We start from the raw sequence: 17,232 nt of genomic DNA, 5'->3' as shown, positions 1-17,232 counted from the left end.
AGGGCGTATAGTGGGCATGCGGGAGGCCGTGTGGACGTACCGCCGAATTGCTCAACACGTGGGGCGTGAGGTCTCCACAGTACATCGATGTTGTCGCCAGTGGTCGGCGGAAGGTGCACGTGCCCGTCGACCTGGGACTGGACCGCAGCGACGCACGGATGCACGCCAAGACCGTAGGATCCTACGCAGTGCCGTAGGGGACCGCACCGCCACTTCCCAGCAAATTAGGGACACTGTTGCTCCTGGGGTATCGGCGAGGACCATTCGCAACCGTCTCCATGAAGCTGGGCTACGGTCCCGCACACCGTTAGGCCGTCTTCCGCTCACGCACCAACATCGTGCAGCCCGCCTCCAGTGGTGTCACGACAGGCGTGAATAGAGGGACGAATGGAAACGTGTCGTCTTCAGCGATGAGAGTCACTTCTGCCTTGGTGCCAATGATGGTCGTATGCGTGTTTGGCGCCGTGCAGGTGAGCGCCACAATCAGGACTGCATACGACCGAGGCACACAGGGCCAACACCCGGCATCATGGTGTGGGGAGCGATCTCCTACACTGGCCGTACACCACTGGTGATCGTCGAGGGGACACTGAATAGTGCACGGTACATCCAAACCATCATCGAACCCATCGTTCTACCATTCCTAGACCGGCAAGGGAACTTGCTGTTCCAACAGGACAATGCACGTCCGCATGTATCCCGTGCCACCCAACATGCTCTAGAAGGTGTAAGTCAACTACCCTGGCCAGCAAGATCTCCGGATCTGTCCCCCATTGAGCATGTTTGGGACTGGATGAAGCGTCGTCTCACGCGGTCTGCACGTCCAGCACGAACGCTGGTCCAACTGAGGCGCCAGGTGGAAATGGCATGGCAAGCCGTTCCACAGGACTACATCCTGCATCTCTACGATCGTCTCCATGGGAGAATAGCAGCCTGCATTGCTGCGAAAGGTGGATATACACTGTACTAGTGCTGACATTGTGCATGCTCTGTTGCCTGTGTCTATGTGCCTGTGGTTCTGTCAGTGTGATCATGTGATGTATCTGACCCCAGGAATGTGTCAATAAAGTCTCCCCTTCCTGGGACAATGAATTCACGGTGTTCTTATTTCAATTTCCAGGAGTGTATTTGTGTGGGAAGTCTCACGTAACTTGTTTCCAATCCTACCTTCAATCAAAATAGCCTCGAGGCTTAGTATTGTCTGCACACTCCGGGAAGATCCTAGACACAGTGCAGCTGGGAGCAGTCAGATCGACAGAAATTGGAAGGACATCGGCAGGTATCAATTGGTTTCTGGCCACTACCGATTTTAGCCATCAGACAATATTATGCTGAGATGACTAAGTCTAGCAAATGAGAAGTGACATGCCAAGCCGACAGTTGCCAAAATGTCATATGTACTTGAGTTTGAACTGTTTTTAAACACATTATTTTTCTATCACTTATCTGATCCTTTGCTGACACGAGTACCCACTTTCAGTTGTCGGGAGCATGTATCGCAAATCAAACTTTATAGTATTTATGTATTTGTCACTAAGTTGCTTATTTATGTGCAGGCGAGAAGACAGAAAAGGGACTGCTTCAGATGAAGAAAGCCACACGCCTCCCCTGTCACAGCGGCGACGGCGGGATCCTCCGTCGGAGCCGGAAGAAGGAGAGGTTGTAGCGGACGACGAGGGCCCGACGGCTCCGGATGAGGCTAACAGTGAGGTCCGCAACGGCACGTCACCGTCTCGGCAGACGGGCAGCAGGGAAATGCGTACTGCTGGGCCTGTTGACTACAATGCCCTGGACTACGACGAGGGTGCAGGTTCTGAAGAGGAAGGCCAGAAGCGGCTCTCTTCTGTTGCGAGTAGCGTGAAGACTTCCGAGAAACCAAAGGAGTCTGCAGAAAGTAAGTGGAGTTGTTTTACATTTTTATTAGGGTTCAGTGAAAATGGAACCCTTATAGAGTAACTCCCCCCCCATGAACCATGGACCTTGCCGTTGGTGGGGAGGCTTGCGTGCCTCAGCGATACAGATAGCCGTACCGTAGGTGCAACCACAACGGAGGGGTATCTGTTGAGAGGCCAGACAAACGTGTGGTTCCTGAAGAGGGGCAGCAGCCTTTTCAGTAGTTGCAAGGGCAACAGTCTGGATGATTGACTGATCTGGCCTTGTAACAATAACCAAAACGGCCTTGCTGTGCTGGTACTGCGAACGGCTGAAAGCAAGGGGAAACTACAGCCGTAATTTTTCCCGAGGGCATGCAGCTTTACTGTATGATTACATGATGATGGCGTCCTCTTGGGTAAAATATTCCGGAGGTAAAATAGTCCCCCATTCGGATCTCCGGGCGGGGACTACTCAAGAGGATGTCGTTATCAGGAGAAAGAAAACTGGCGTTCTACGGATCGGAGCGTGGAATGTCAGATCCCTTAATCGGGCAGGTAGGTTAGAAAATTTAAAAAGGGAAATGGATAGGTTGAAGTTAGATATAGTGGGAATTAGTGAAGTTCGGTGGCAGGAGGAACAAGACTTCTGGTCAGGTGACTACAGGGTTATAAACACAAAATCAAATAGGGGTAATGCAGGAGTGGGTTTAATAATGAATAGGAAAATAGGAATGCGGGTAAGCTACTACAAACAGCATAGTGAACGCATTATTGTGGCCAAGATAGATACGAAGCCCACACCTACTACAGTAGTACAAGTTTATATGCCAACTAGCTCTGCAGATGACGCAGAAATTGAAGAAATGTATGATGAAATAAAAGAAATTATTCAGATTGTGAAGGGAGACGAAAATTTAATAGTCATGGGTGACTGGAATTCGAGTGTAGGAAAAGGGAGAGAAGGAAACATAGTAGGTGAATATGGATTGGGGGACAGAAATGAAAGAGGAAGCCGCCTGGTAGAATTTTGCACAGAGCACAACATAATCATAACTAACTCTTGGTTTAAGAATCATGAAAGAAGGTTGTATACATGGAAGAACCCTGGAGATACTAAAAGGTATCAGATAGATTATATAATGGTAAGACAGAGATTTAGGAACCAGGTTTTAAATTGTAAGACATTTCCAGGGGCAGATGTGGACTCTGACCACAATCTATTGGTTATGACCTGTAGATTAAAACTGAAGAAACTGCAAAAAGGTGGGAATTTAAGGAGATGGGACCTGGATAAACTAAAAGAACCAGAGGTTGTACAGAGATTCAGGGAGAGCATAAGGGAGCAATTGACAGGAATGGGGGAAATAAATACAGTAGAAGAAGAATGGGTAGCTTTGAGGGATGAAGTAGTGAAGGCAGCAGAGGATCAAGTAGGTAAAAAGACGAGGGCTAGTAGAAATCCTTGGGTAACAGAAGAAATATTGAATTTAATTGATGAAAGGAGAAAATATAAAAATGCAGTAAGTGAAACAGGCAAAAAGGAATACAAACGTCTCAAAAATGAGATCGACAGGAAGTGCAAAATGGCTAAGCAGGGATGGCTAGAGGACAAATGTAAGGATGTAGAGGCCTATCTCACTATGGGTAAGATAGATACCGCCTACAGGAAAATTAAAGAGACCTTTGGAGATAAGAGAACGACTTGTATGAATATCAAGAGTTCAGATGGAAACCCAGTTCTAAGCAAAGAAGGGAAAGCAGAAAGGTGGAAGGAGTATATAGAGGGTCTATACAAGGGCGATGTACTTGAGGACAATATTATGGAAATGGAAGAGGATGTAGATGAAGATGAAATGGGAGATATGATACTGCGTGAAGAGTTTGACAGAGCACTGAAAGACCTGAGTCGAAACAAGGCCCCCGGAGTAGACAATATTCCATTGGAACTACTGACGGCAGTGGGAGAGCCAGTCCTGACAAAACTCTACCATCTGGTGAGCAAGATGTATGAAACAGGCGAAATACCCTCAGACTTCAAGAAGAATATAATAATTCCAATCCCAAAGAAAGCAGGTGTTGACAGATGTGAAAATTACCGAACTATCAGCTTAATAAGTCACAGCTGCAAAATACTAACACGAATTCTTTACAGACGAATGGAAAAACTAGTAGAAGCCAACCTCGGGGAAGATCAGTTTGGATTCCGTAGAAACACTGGAACACGTGAGGCAATACTGACCTTACGACTTATCTTAGAAGAAAGATTAAGGAAAGGCAAACCTACGTTTCTAGCATTTGTAGACTTAGAGAAAGCTTTTGACAATGTTGACTGGAATACTCTCTTTCAAATTCTAAAGGTGGCAGGGGTAAAATACAGGGAGCGAAAGACTATTTACAATTTGTACAGAAACCAGATGGCAGTTATAAGGGTCGAGGGACATGAAAGGGAAGCAGTGGTTGGGAAGGGAGTAAGACAGGGTTGTAGCCTCTCCCCGATGTTGTTCAATGTGTATATTGAGCAGGCAGTAAAGGAAACAAAAGAAAAATTCGGAGTAGGTATTAAAATTCATGGAGAAGAAATAAAAACTTTGAGGTTCGCCGATGACATTGTAATTCTGTCAGAGACAGCAAAGGACTTGGAAGAGCAGTTGAATGGAATGGACAGTGTCTTGAAAGGAGGATATAAGATGAACATCAACAAAAGCAAAACAAGGGTAATGGAATGTAGTCTAATTAAGTCGGGTGATGCTGAGGGAATTAGATTAGGAAATGAGGCACTTAAAGTAGTAAAGGAGTTTTGCTATTTGGGGAGCAAAATAACTAATGATGGTCGAAGTAGAGAGGATATAAAAAGTAGGCTGGCAATGGCAAGGAAAGCGTTTCTGAAGAAGAGAAATTTGTTAACATCCAGTATTGATTTAAGTGTCAGGAAGTCATTTCTGAAAGTATTCGTATGGAGTGTAGCCATGTATGGAAGTGAAACATGGACGATAAATAGTTTGGACAAGAAGAGAATAGAAGCTTTTGAAATGTGGTGCTACAGAAGAATGCTGAAGATTAGATGGGTAGATCACATAACTAATGAGGAAGTATTGAATAGGATTGGGGAGAAGAGAAGTTTGTGGCACAACTTGACCAGAAGAAGGGATCGGTTGGTGGGACATGTTCTGAGGCATCAAGGGATCACCAATTTAGTATTGGAGGGCAGCGTGGAGGGTAAAAATCGTAAAGGGAGACCAAGAGACGAATACACTAAGCAGATTCAGAAGGATGTAGGTTGCAGTTGGTACTGGGAGATGAAAAAGCTTGCACAGGATAGAGTAGCATGGAGAGCTGCATCAAACCAGTCTCAGGACTGAAGACCACAACAACAACATAGAGTAACTTTATTTTCTTTCAGTTAAGAATCCGTTATGTCAGGTATGAGTAGATGTATCAAGTTGAAAATCGAAAGATATGATGATTTATGTCACACATATTAATGCTCACCAACTCACTCATCAAAAGCCATAGGGTTCTTCCTATTGACTTAAAATTGTGAAATTTTGCAAGAAGCAAGGTTTCACATCACAAGTAAGGGGGAAAAATCCAAAAATTTAATTTGTAATTAAATCACAAAAAAAAAAAATATTTTTTTATCTTTAGTTATCCAACTGTCTGCAGCCTAAGGACCCCTTTCTCTCAAGAATAAATTGACATATCAAGTTGCAATTTGTCGTGTATTAAGGTCTACGGTGTAATAAATTTAAGGTTCTATGTCTATGCCATCAAGACGTACAGCTGTTTGTCACATATTTTGATATTTTGCAGTATCATTATCAATAACAGGCAGAAACTGTCGAGAGTCTCCATTCTCAGGATTTATGAACTATCTGTATACATAATTAAGTTTGTACAGAACCTTCGGTGTGCAAGTCCTACTAGCACTTACACGGATTTTTCGGTTTATTGCCATATTTATTTCAGGTCGCTGTGTGGTCTTAGGATGTCAGTCTTGCATACCAGTTGGATAATTTTGCTGTCTCAAAAATTTTAATAATGCTGAAGGGTTGTTGTCTATTCTTGGGGCCTCATTTTCAAAGGTCTTTCAGTGCTTTATCAAATTCTTCTTGCACATTTGATTTCAATTATTGAGTCTTCCTTTCCGTAACATTACATTTAAGTTACATTCTTCTGTCTAGTCCTTTCAGCATCCAGGCTTCCCTCTTTCGTTTAGTTATGAATTCTCAATATTAATCTAAGCACCTCTCTATCCTCTATACTTTTCCTACAGACATCTGTGTTCCTGATGAGTCATACAGCTTTGGATTTCTTCTCCAGCCATTCCCACTTTGTTGTTTGTGCTCTCTGTGTCATTTTTTTGTGTCTGTATTCCTTTTTGCATGCTTCATTTTCATATTTTCTCCTTTTGCCAATTAAATTCAATATTGGTTGTGGTATCAGATTTCTCTAGGCCTCATTATTTTGTGCGCTCGCACTACTGCATTCACTATTCTCACAACTACCCATTAGTCTTCAGTTGACTCCTGTCCCCTGTTTGCCAGTCATTGTCTAACCCTCTCCGTGAAACTGTCAACAATAAGTGTTTCTAAGTTTTAATTTGTAGTTCATGACCAATAAATTATGGTCAGCCATCATTCATTGTTGGTATGTTTTTCAGTTTTAAGTTTGATGTGGAATTCCCTATTTGACCGTTATATAAACTATCTGAAGTCCTTTGGTACCTCTATGTCTGTTTCATGTATACAACGTACTTTTTTGATTTGTCAAAGAAGTGTTAGTAATGATTAAATTGCACTCTGTGCAAAATTCAACCAGATTGCTTCTCTTTTCATTCCTTCCTTTCAGTCCACGTACTCCTATTATTTTTACTTATCTTATTTTGTGTACAATATAATTCGTGATTGACACATTGAATTTTTCATCCTTTGTAACAAACTAAATAATTTGAATATAATAGAGGGAAACATTCCACGTGGGAAAAATATATCTAAAAACAAAGAAGAAAACTAAATAATTTCTTTTATCTCATCATCCATTCTGTCAATGTCTTTGCAGCAGAGCTAGTGGGCATATAAACTAGTACTGTTGTGTTGGTTGTTACCTTTTTTGTATGACTTGGATACAATAATGTGTTTACTGTGCTGTTCATAGTAGCTAATCTGCATTCCTGTTTTCTCGTTGACAATTAATCCTACTTCTGGATTGGTGCTCATTGATTTTGTGTTCACAGCTGTACTCAAGTTACTAGGAGTTCTGTTCTTCCTGTCACTGCATTTCACTATTTCCCATTACATCCAACTTAAACATTTCCATTTTCCTTTCCCTTTTTAAATTCTCTCAACTACTACCCTGATAAAGATATTTAAAGTTCCACACTCGGACACATAGAATGCCAGATTTATTTTTTGTGACATTGTCCTGAGCAGTGCTCACCTAGAGATCCAAATGACAGGAGTATTTTACTTTCGGAATATTTTACCCAAACATATGCCTTCAGCTTGTACCCATATAGTAAAGCTGCACATCTGTGGAAGATATAATGTTGTAGTTTTCCCTTGCTTTTAGCCATTTGCAGTACCTAAATACTGAAGCAATTTTGGCTAATGGTACGAGTCAGTCATTCCTCTATGGTACGAGTCAGTCATACCTCTTTAGGAACCACAAGTTCGTGCTGCCTCTTGACAGATATCCCTCTGTACAGGTGTCCGTATTGTCTAGTCATGCGAACTGCATAAGTAAGTCTCGTACAGTATAGATTATTCTGTGTTACAGCTTTGAGCTCCATTTTTCATATATTGTAAAATTGCCACTTGTTAATAAAACCTAGCGTAGGTTTGCTTCCTTCTTCAAAATTACCCACCTTGCAATTCTACATGGTTGGCTCACAACCAAGACATAGGGATGAAGACTTCAGAGGGGTAACAGCAGCAATCCCACCTACAGCACTACTGCTGTGCATGTGTCTGAATTAAAAAAAGGTATTGCAGAGAATGCAAAAACACTTATTGTGAAGGCATAGCATTTTTAGGTCTTCACTTTGTAGTGTTTTTATCACTTACACTAATGGGAAGAGCGCCAGGCCCGCTGGCGTGGGATGAAACACTTTCCCTGTTGCCTGGTCTGTACTAGCATGGACGGGGACACATTCACTTCCACAACCCCGTTACTTTTTTGTGGAAAATATCAAAGAAAAGTTCAGCGAAGTGGAGTCTCCAGTAAGATGTGGTCAGGTCGCCTGTTGATCAAAACTTCTTCTGCCACCCAGTCTGCAGCTCTTTGTCTTTGTGGTCATCTTGGCAACATCTTGGTGTTCTTAGCACCTCACCAGTCTTTCAGTATGGTCCAGGGAGTTGTTTTCCATAGGTTCCTCGACGTTCAAACTGAAGAGGAACTCCGGGTCAATCTGGAACGACGGAGTGGTCTTTCTATGGCATGCGCAGAAAGGTTGTAGGGACAGTCACACTGATAGTGACACCTTTAGTCTGGCTTTAGAGCGAGATGCCCTCCCAGAGAAAGTTAAGGTTGTGTGTCATCGGTGTGATGTGAAGCAATCTGTCCTGCTACCCGTGAGCTGCTTTTGGTGCTTGCTTTTCAGGCCAGTGTTCTTCCTGATGTATGGCAGACACTCTACGTGATGACTGTGGACATCCACTCCATGGGATGATGCCCTGTGTCCTGCCACCCGTGTATGTAAATTATCTTGACTGTCAATCTCCATGCTGACCAAATTGCCCAGCTTATAAAAAAGGAAAGAAGATACAAGAGTATAAGTCCACGGATCATTTATCTTACATTGAGGCTTGTCAGAAATTTGACTTCTATTTTTGCCACTGTTAGTCCTTTCTCCCTTCTCCCTCTTCCTTACCCCAGTCCCGTCCCCCCTCTCCTCTCCCCCTCCCCCTCCCCTGTGGTTCTCATGCCCTCCCTTCCATGTGCCAGTCCACCTACCCAGCTGATGAAGTGCTCCCCTTCTTCAGAGCCAGTCGGCAATGGGGCTCCCTCCCAGAATTCCTCCTCCAGCACCACCCTGGCTGGAGGCCTGCTTCCACAACTTGGCCACAGGGCACACATTTGTGCATCCCAAGGTCACCTGCTGTCTTTTGCTTCCGGACCTTGCAGAAGCCTGCTCTCCCTCTGTGCACTGACCTCCTAAACTTACGAAAGAGGAGGAGGAGGAGGAGAAGAAGAAACACAAGTTATAGGACAAGGCACCCCTAGCTCTTGTGGAGGTGCCACCTCTCCCATCACAACCTGAGTATGACATCTTATTTATGGATGTCACCCTGTTGCCGTTGGCGGATGGTGACCCGACGGCATTATTGGCTCCAGTCCGTTCGGCTTGCATTGGGACACACGTTCTGTGATTATTCAATGGAACTGTAATAGATACTACTATTAACCCCCCAGAGATGCAATCCCTTATTGCCTTTTACTCAGCAGCTTCTGTCATTCTACAGGAATCTCCTTTTACTGATGCTCACTCACCGGCACTTCGTGGATTTCATGCTTTCCACTGGAACCGGGTCAGCCCTTTGAGGGCTTCCAGTGGTGTCTGGTCCATTCGGATCTTGTTCATACATGGATCACACTTATTGGAAGTGGTTGCCATTCGGGTCCACTTTGACTCTGCCATAATGATTTTGCAATCTCTATGTCCCTCATAACAGGTCACCTACCACTGCTGCCCTAACTGTCCTTCATTAACTACTACTTTAGATTCTGGGATCCCTCTCCTTTAGATTCAGTGGTCCCAGCTCCTGGTTTCCTATGCCATCATTTTATGCTCTTCCCCTGCTTACCCCTGCTAGTCTTTCTGCAACTTCGGGCTGTCGTCCATGTGCTGCCTGCCATTGGGAGGGATTTACTGTTTGGGCTCCGCCTCACTTCCCTCTGCCGTGACTTCCACCTCCCGACCTTCTCCTTTTCCCCACGTTATCTCCCGACCACCCCACATTGGTTAGTTCCTCACAGGTTCAGACAGATCTCTTCCAGGGTTCAAACGCCTCAGTCACTCCAATAGTGTTCAGTCATTTCTTCCTATTGCTCTTACAGGAGTTTCAGGAGGCCACTGTTTGTTACACCAATTGCTGCAAATCCTATGATCGTGTGGAATATGCCTTCACGCATTTTGGTGGCACAGAACACAATCTCTTGCTTGCCACGTGTGAGGTGTTTATTACGGAATTGGTGGCTGTCTATCGGCCCTTTGTTTTTACTAAACTGACCCATTGTTTTTTATTCCACACTGAGCGCTGCCTCCCCCTCCCCTGCCCCCCTCTCACTTATACTTGTTGAGATCCATATATTTTGCTGGACTTATATTTTGCTGGACTTATATTTTGCTGGACTTATATTTTGCTGGACTTATATTTTGCTGGACTTATATTTTGCTGGACTTATATTTTGCTGGACTTATATTTTGCTGGACTTACATTTTGCTGGACTTACATTTTGCTGGACTTACATTTTGCTGGACTTATATTTTGCTGGACTTATATTTTTCTGAACTTATATTTTTCTGAACTTATATTTTGCTGAACTTATATTTTGCTGAACTTATATTTTGCTGAACTTATATTTTGCTGAACTTATATTTTGCTGAACTTATATTTTGCTGAGCTTATATTTTGCTGAACTTATATTTTGCTGAACTTATATTTTGCTGAACTTATATTTTGCTGAACTTATATTTTGCTGAACTTATATTTTGCTGGAATGCTCCCACCTGTTGGCCCGTCACACTAAATATGACCTCTGACTATCCTTGTCTTTGGTTTTAGCGGATGACCTTCACACAGTTACATCCATCCGTCCTCAGTTTTCTTTGTGAAGATGGTTTGTACTCTTAGGTATAAGTCCTTGAATTTTCCCTTGGAATTTGAGTCCTTCAGTTAGCATAGGCATGGGTTATGGCCTTGACCTTGGTTCCACAGTGGTCAGGTTCTCCCCACCTTTTCCCTACATTTTGTCTTGTCTGTTGTGCTGATTTTTTCCCCCTTTTATTGCATCTTCTTCCTCTTGTGTTGTCCCAGTTGTATCGTGATGAAGGTATGGTATGGGTGTCAGGACTGGTCAGTACCGGTCCTGGTGTCCCATCGCACGTAGTGTTTCTGGGGTACCCCTTCTCTCATCCTCAGCACAAACAGTGTGCTGGTGTATTTATTGTATGTGCTTATCTGACTACTCTGTTTCGTGTGAAGTCCACCGACTTGTGGAAGAGTACCTAATGCAGAAGATTGCAATTATCAAAGCAAGTAGTTGGTCTTTGCCTGATCAGAAGTGTGGAGACCTGCATGTAGGTGAGAGGTGGGGTAACTGGAGAGAGAACAGATAAATTTTGTACCCCGGAGCATAGTGTCTCATTTTAAAAAGTAATTAGATAGATGAAAAAACCTAGACTTTTTATCTATACAATTAGATTATATTTTCATAAACTGATTATTTTTGTCGATATACACACAATCGTGCTGTCGCTCTTTTGAGCTCATTTGCAGACAAATTTGTTGCTCGAGCTGTGCAGACCATCTATTTCTTCTCATTTACTGCTTGAAGACAATATTTTGCATAATTAATTTTGTATCGGGTATGTTATTGGTTACCCTAGTAGAAATTTTCTCTTAGATTGCATTCTTTACATAAATTGAATATAAGGTAGTTTTTTTTTTAGGTAACTTGAAGATGGTTGTTACTTATATCTACAGTGTATTAAAATGTTGTTGTTGATTGTAATTGAATGATATTTTGGCAGAAAATGTTGCGGACTTTCTTTTAATGAGTTAGTTCTGCGAAATGAAAGGAAAGGTTCTACCACCAGCATCTAAGAGGTGATGCAAAAATAACTTAAAAATACAAAACTCTGAAGTTGAGGAATCATTACTAGTAGCCCAATGTACAAAGTTTAGTGAGTTTATATAATGAAAAATTTCTCGCAATAGTTGTTTTTCTCCTGTAGGTTGCACTGTAGTTATCCATTGCTATGTAAACAGCTTTGGTTCATGGCGAACATATAAAATGAGGCAGACTGACTCTTAAACATTAACAGAAGAGGCATTTGCAAATGCAAGCAGAAATTTATACGCTTTGAACTGTTGTATGCCACTTCACAGATGACTGACTCAGTGAAATGTCATACATTTCTGAAGAAAGGAAAACCTTGTGCTAATATTTTTTATTATTCGAGGAGGTGACGAAGACTCGTCTCCGTACGTAATTTTTCTGTGACAACAATATTGTTTAACAACAGACATTTAACAGAGGAAATCTCAGTACTGTCTACTGACATGAATAAATATACATACACTGTTGTAACTTTTGGGAATAGTAGTTGTATCCTAGGGCAGGAGAGAGGAATAGAAGTGGAAGGGAGAAAAGGGGGGAGGAGCTCATCTGGGCTGAGTGAGCTGCACTTCCCTCTTGTCTGCCATAGGAAAGTACTACTATTCCCAAAAGCTATGTGACAATATTTGTACTTTCATACATGTCAGCAGGCAGCACTTAAGTATAAACACCATCCACACAGTTATGCCTCATGACACACGCGCGCGCGCACACACACACACACACACACACACACACACACACACACACACACTCTTCTTTAACATTTCTGACATCAAATGTTTATACTAAACGTGTCAATTAAAAACTATACTGTTTTTCTTCAGGTGATATCATCAAGACAAAGGCTGAAAGGAAAACGGAAAAGGGGTCTCTTTCTGAAACAAAAGGTGTGAGTAAAAGTTTGCCTGCCCAGGATAATTTGAAACGATCTTCAAAAGTCCCACAGGATACGGAATCGAAGAAAACAAAAGAGAGTAGTAGAGACCGTGACGATTCCCACAACAGGTCAGTTCCTGCGCACGTGGAACGTCATCATAAGAGCCAGAGAGAAAAGGAAAAAGACAGAGACAGGGAAAAGGAGAAGAAGGACAAGGAGGGTGGTAAAGACAGGATAAAGCAGAGAGAGAAGGAGAAAGAGAGAGAACGTGAAGACAGAGAGAAGTCGAGAGAGAAGCACAGGGAAAAGGACGAAGAAAAGAGGAGGAGAGAGAGAGAGAAGGGGGAGAAAGAGCGAGAGAGGAAGTCGAGGCGGTCCCGGTCGAGGTCTCACCACCGTCGCGGGGGATCATCTCCGCAGTCGAGGAGGAGAGATAGTGACCGCAGTAGACACGGCCACGAGAGGGACAGGGAAAAGAAAGAGAAGGACAGAGAGAGGGAGAAAGATAAGGTGAAGGAGAGGAGGCCAGAAAAGCAGATAAAGGAAGAGAAGCAGATAAAGGAAGAAAAACAGATAAAGGAAGAAAAGCCGCAGGTTGCGAAGGACGCCGGAACAAACTCAGAGGGCGGAAACCGGGACAGGGGCAAGCGGTCGGAGCGGGAGCTGTCGAAGGAGGAGGTGCGTCCCGTGGTGGTGACACCGACCCTGGCAAAGGCGTCCACGGCCGAGAAGGGTCCGGCGAAAGCTGGACGGGGAAGCGCGGCTGCCAGGAGCCGCAAGCGCTCCAGCAGTTCCAGCAGCAGTAGCTCCAGCAGCAGCTCCAGCAGCTCGAGCAGCAGTGGCAGCAGCAGCTCCTCATCATCGTCCGGTCCATCTTCTTCGGGCTCGGACTCCAAGCGGGCTGCACGGGCCTCCCGCAAGAAGTAGTGTGGCACCCGTGTGAGTTTGCCGTCAGATGACTGTATCTGAATGTGTGGGACAGTTTTTCAGTTTGTCATTTTTCTTTTTTTAACCACTAATGTTTACGGTGGCATTCTATTTACACGAGACAGCGACTGGACTAGAGCTCGACGGCACCTATGGAAAAAAATGTTGGCTCTGAGGAAAGTGTCCACTTAGAGGTACATTTCTTATATGAATCTTAGGTAAGAGAGGAAAGACGAGATACTTAACATGTTGAGAAAAAATTGTGCTCTGCGAACACCTGACACTATCGTCTGGGATGTGCTTCTGCCCCTTTAATAGAGTTGCCTATTTCCGTAGCATCGTACGAGATTCGATTCCAAGTGTCTCTCTTGAAAATGGTAAAAAAATGGGAGTCCGTAGAAAGTTTGACAAAACATGATGTACCATGTGAACTATTCAGCATTGCAGTATGTATTTCAGCTGACTGCTTGATAAGTATTGCAAATCAACTAAGCAGATGTTTGTTTCTACAGACCAATTTACAAGTTTCAGCTAGACGTAGCTTTAAATTTGACACTTTCCAGAGGCATTTTAGATATACTTCTAGCTAAATGTTGAGGATGTGACTAGATTTGAAAACTTTTGAGGCTAACGTACCACATGGAAAAAGGAGGGGTTTGACTCCGTGTATGCGTTACATTTGTAAACGCCATTTCAGTACACTGCTTGACACAATCGAGCTCTCGAAAAGATTTTAATCGAATGTATTGGTTCTTAATCTTGTAAAACTAAAACCATCCAGTCATTTACCTCCATGCTGCGCTAAATATTTAGCGGTATGCGGCACTAGTGTACTTTCTGGCTTCGAGTATATCTCCCATTACTTTTTCTGTTGAGTCAAATACCGGGTGTTGCACATTTTTAGTGAGACTATGATCTTACTCATTTCAAGAGATGACATAGCAGTATGATGAGAATCTGAGGTACAAATTCCTAAGTACCCCATGTTTCATTTCATTCCTGTAACTTAGTTCACAAGTGACATCTAACACTCTGAAAGTTCTCCATAGTATCAAGTGGGTTTTATTTTTTGGGTTTTGATATGTACATCCAACACAGTGCAAAAATATCCACAAGCAGTTATCTGGTAAGAGTGTGTAGTGTTAGATCTGAAAGAAAGGGGATGTTTGTTTGATTTATATATTTACACTGTACTCTTGTTGCTAGCATTCTTCCAAGCGTCATTCATAAATAAACCAGAGAGTGCAGATTCACTATCTTGTTATGACAAGGTGACAGTTTATAACAATCATTAGCTCTAAAGACTGTTGTGTACTGTTGTTTTGTATTATGGCTATAGTTTGGAAGCAACAGTGTGTATAACAAGAACACAGTTTAAAGTGTTGTGATTGGAATATGTGCACATAATTGTAGAAATCTTGGAATTCCGTCTCATAGTTTGCAAACAATTTGAAGTGCTCTTAGAATTCTTCAACTAGCTAGTAATTTGTGAAACAGAGACTAAGTTTTTCAATAGTTTTACATTTGTCTGATTTGCCCTAAATATTTCTGTTGAGTGAAACATTTGATAATGTGCAATATGTTGTCTTAATAAACTGAAGCTCCCAAATTGTTGTGTTGTTGTCAGAAGTACATCTTATTTTGCTTGCCAGATATGTAGTCGATTGTGTTATAAACATTTACATGGATATACCAGTTGTAAAGTTTCGTGTCTGTGTGTTATTATTTTATCCATTTCCCCAATCACAGTTTCTTCTCTAATGCACTACTTCTGTTACAATTCTCTCTCAAAATTTAACAGTACGTACGCAGATAGCGTTCAACAAATATTGCAGTTAGCGTAAGTTACCTAAAGTCTTGCAATACAATTCTTCTCCTTCCCCTCTTCTGCTATCCCCTTTGGAAAAGATTTGAATATATCTGACATCAGTAAAATACACAATATTTTAGCTATTATAATACAGTTGCGGATAACTGAATGCCTTAGTGTAACTCACTCTATTTTTAGAAATGCGTATGTTCAGATCAAAATGCTTGTCTTCAGGTTATGATCAGTTACTCTTAAATTCTCAAATGCTGTGTCTTGAACTAATATTCAAACAAACTGTGTACTTGGCATTAATGAGGACACCACCATCGCAGTTGCGTGCTGGAATCGTAAACTTTGATCAGTTCTCAACTTTCTACTAAATACAGTAATAGAAAGCATTTCTTCTGAAACACTGTTGTTCCTTCCATTACAACCCATGTGTATAGGGTAACACTTCACATACCATTAGTGTACATACATTTATGACATTACATCAGTCCTTTCTGACATTAACAAATAACAGTTCTGTCCAAATCTGACCGATAACTAAGCTTCATTTATCATGATTGGCGTAAGCACCACTGTGACGGGTCAATGGCCTACCCTGTTACTCTGAACCGCGATGCCTCAGCAGGTACTGTGAAGCACATCATTGCACTTCGAAGAAGCTTGGCCTCACCATCTGTTTACGTGCTAGATCGTTTGCTAATTAGATAGATGTTGGGTAATCACTCACATTATCAAAGTGATATCTTGGACCACAGTACGTAGCATATGCCCTGTAATTGAGAGGTCACTGACTAAATTCCCACTGGTTGTTATAACGATGAATCACATTAAAATCAAAAGTATTCAGAACAAAAATTTGGCACAAAAATGTGAAACCTTAAATAGAAAATAAAGAAAGTATTTTATCTCCAAAGATTGTGCAGTACTATTGATGTATTATCGTTTAACACTGAGACATTTGCATGTCTTATGTCAAGTTTTATTTTGAATTAAAAATAAAAAATTTTAATTGTATTACAAATTATATTTCTAAATTTGGTAATTAACTGTTCCATTTGGTAATAGCTGAATTCTTCCCCCAAACAACATTGTAACTGATAGCTTCGCCAGAAGCAAAGCTGAAATAGCATTCTGACACCCTGCATCTACTGTTTAAATTATTCCTGCCTCGCACTATTTTTAGTGCCATTGACAAAACCACAGAACTGTTGTGGCAAACGATGGTAAGTGAAGGAATTGTGGGTGATGCACCACATGTTGCGAGAACGAGCTGACTGATAAAGGCACTCAAATAAAGGAAGTAAGTGTAAAGTTAACATTTGTGATGAAAAGACAGTAATTGCAAGGTACTGAGGTGTAGCAGATAACCTTATATACTGTGGGAAAATGGTCCTGTTTCTGAAAAAATTGTTACGTAATTGGATGAGTGGAAAAATGTAATCCTACGCGTAATGAAGAAATGTTTCTGATAGTTCACATAGGAAAAAAGTTCTGTGTGTTAAATATTTGCAGAGTTCTAATGTAGTAGAACACTTACTCAGAACTGGAATGTTTTACCATAATGCCTATTTTTCATGGTGAGATCTACACCATATAACAAGGTGCAGCTCTATTGGAAATTTATGTTCTCAGTTATGACATGCAGACACAATGCTTTCCAGTTCACTGGGATGGCTGATGTAAAGAGACTACAACAGATGAGAGTTCGTCTTGTCATTGTTCACTTATATATCATCGCACATAGAAATTGGTAAGATACACATTTGTCAAAAGACACTACATAATGCTTTGTGTGTTAACTTTGTGGAGGGCAAATTGTGATCAACAAATTAAAGAGAAATTCATGCCTCTAAGGGAAATAAGGAACACATTTTGACAGGCCTTGCAGAATT

The 17,232-nt window shown here is 42.0% G+C and overlaps 1 protein-coding gene across 2 annotated transcripts in view; it reads left to right on the top strand.

The window, feature by feature from the left end:
* The window catches only part of LOC126428179 (peptidyl-prolyl cis-trans isomerase G), a 57,083-nt gene extending 40,857 nt beyond the window's left edge, over positions 1–16,226 (top strand). For both annotated transcript variants that reach the window (XM_050090094.1, XM_050090095.1), the window contains 2 exons: positions 1,557–1,894; positions 12,542–16,226. In XM_050090094.1, the coding sequence (XP_049946051.1) occupies positions 1,557–1,894; positions 12,542–13,521 (1,318 nt within the window). In that variant the 3' untranslated portion in view covers positions 13,522–16,226. The remainder of the gene's footprint in view (positions 1–1,556; positions 1,895–12,541) is intronic.
* The last annotated feature ends 1,006 nt before the right edge of the window (positions 16,227–17,232 follow it).

Source organism: Schistocerca serialis, chromosome 12, assembly GCF_023864345.2.
Source record: "Schistocerca serialis cubense isolate TAMUIC-IGC-003099 chromosome 12, iqSchSeri2.2, whole genome shotgun sequence".
Taxonomy (NCBI): Eukaryota; Metazoa; Arthropoda; class Insecta; order Orthoptera; family Acrididae; genus Schistocerca; species Schistocerca serialis.
Note: the sequence above shows the minus strand (reverse complement) of the source record. Positions and strands in the feature narration are given on the sequence as shown.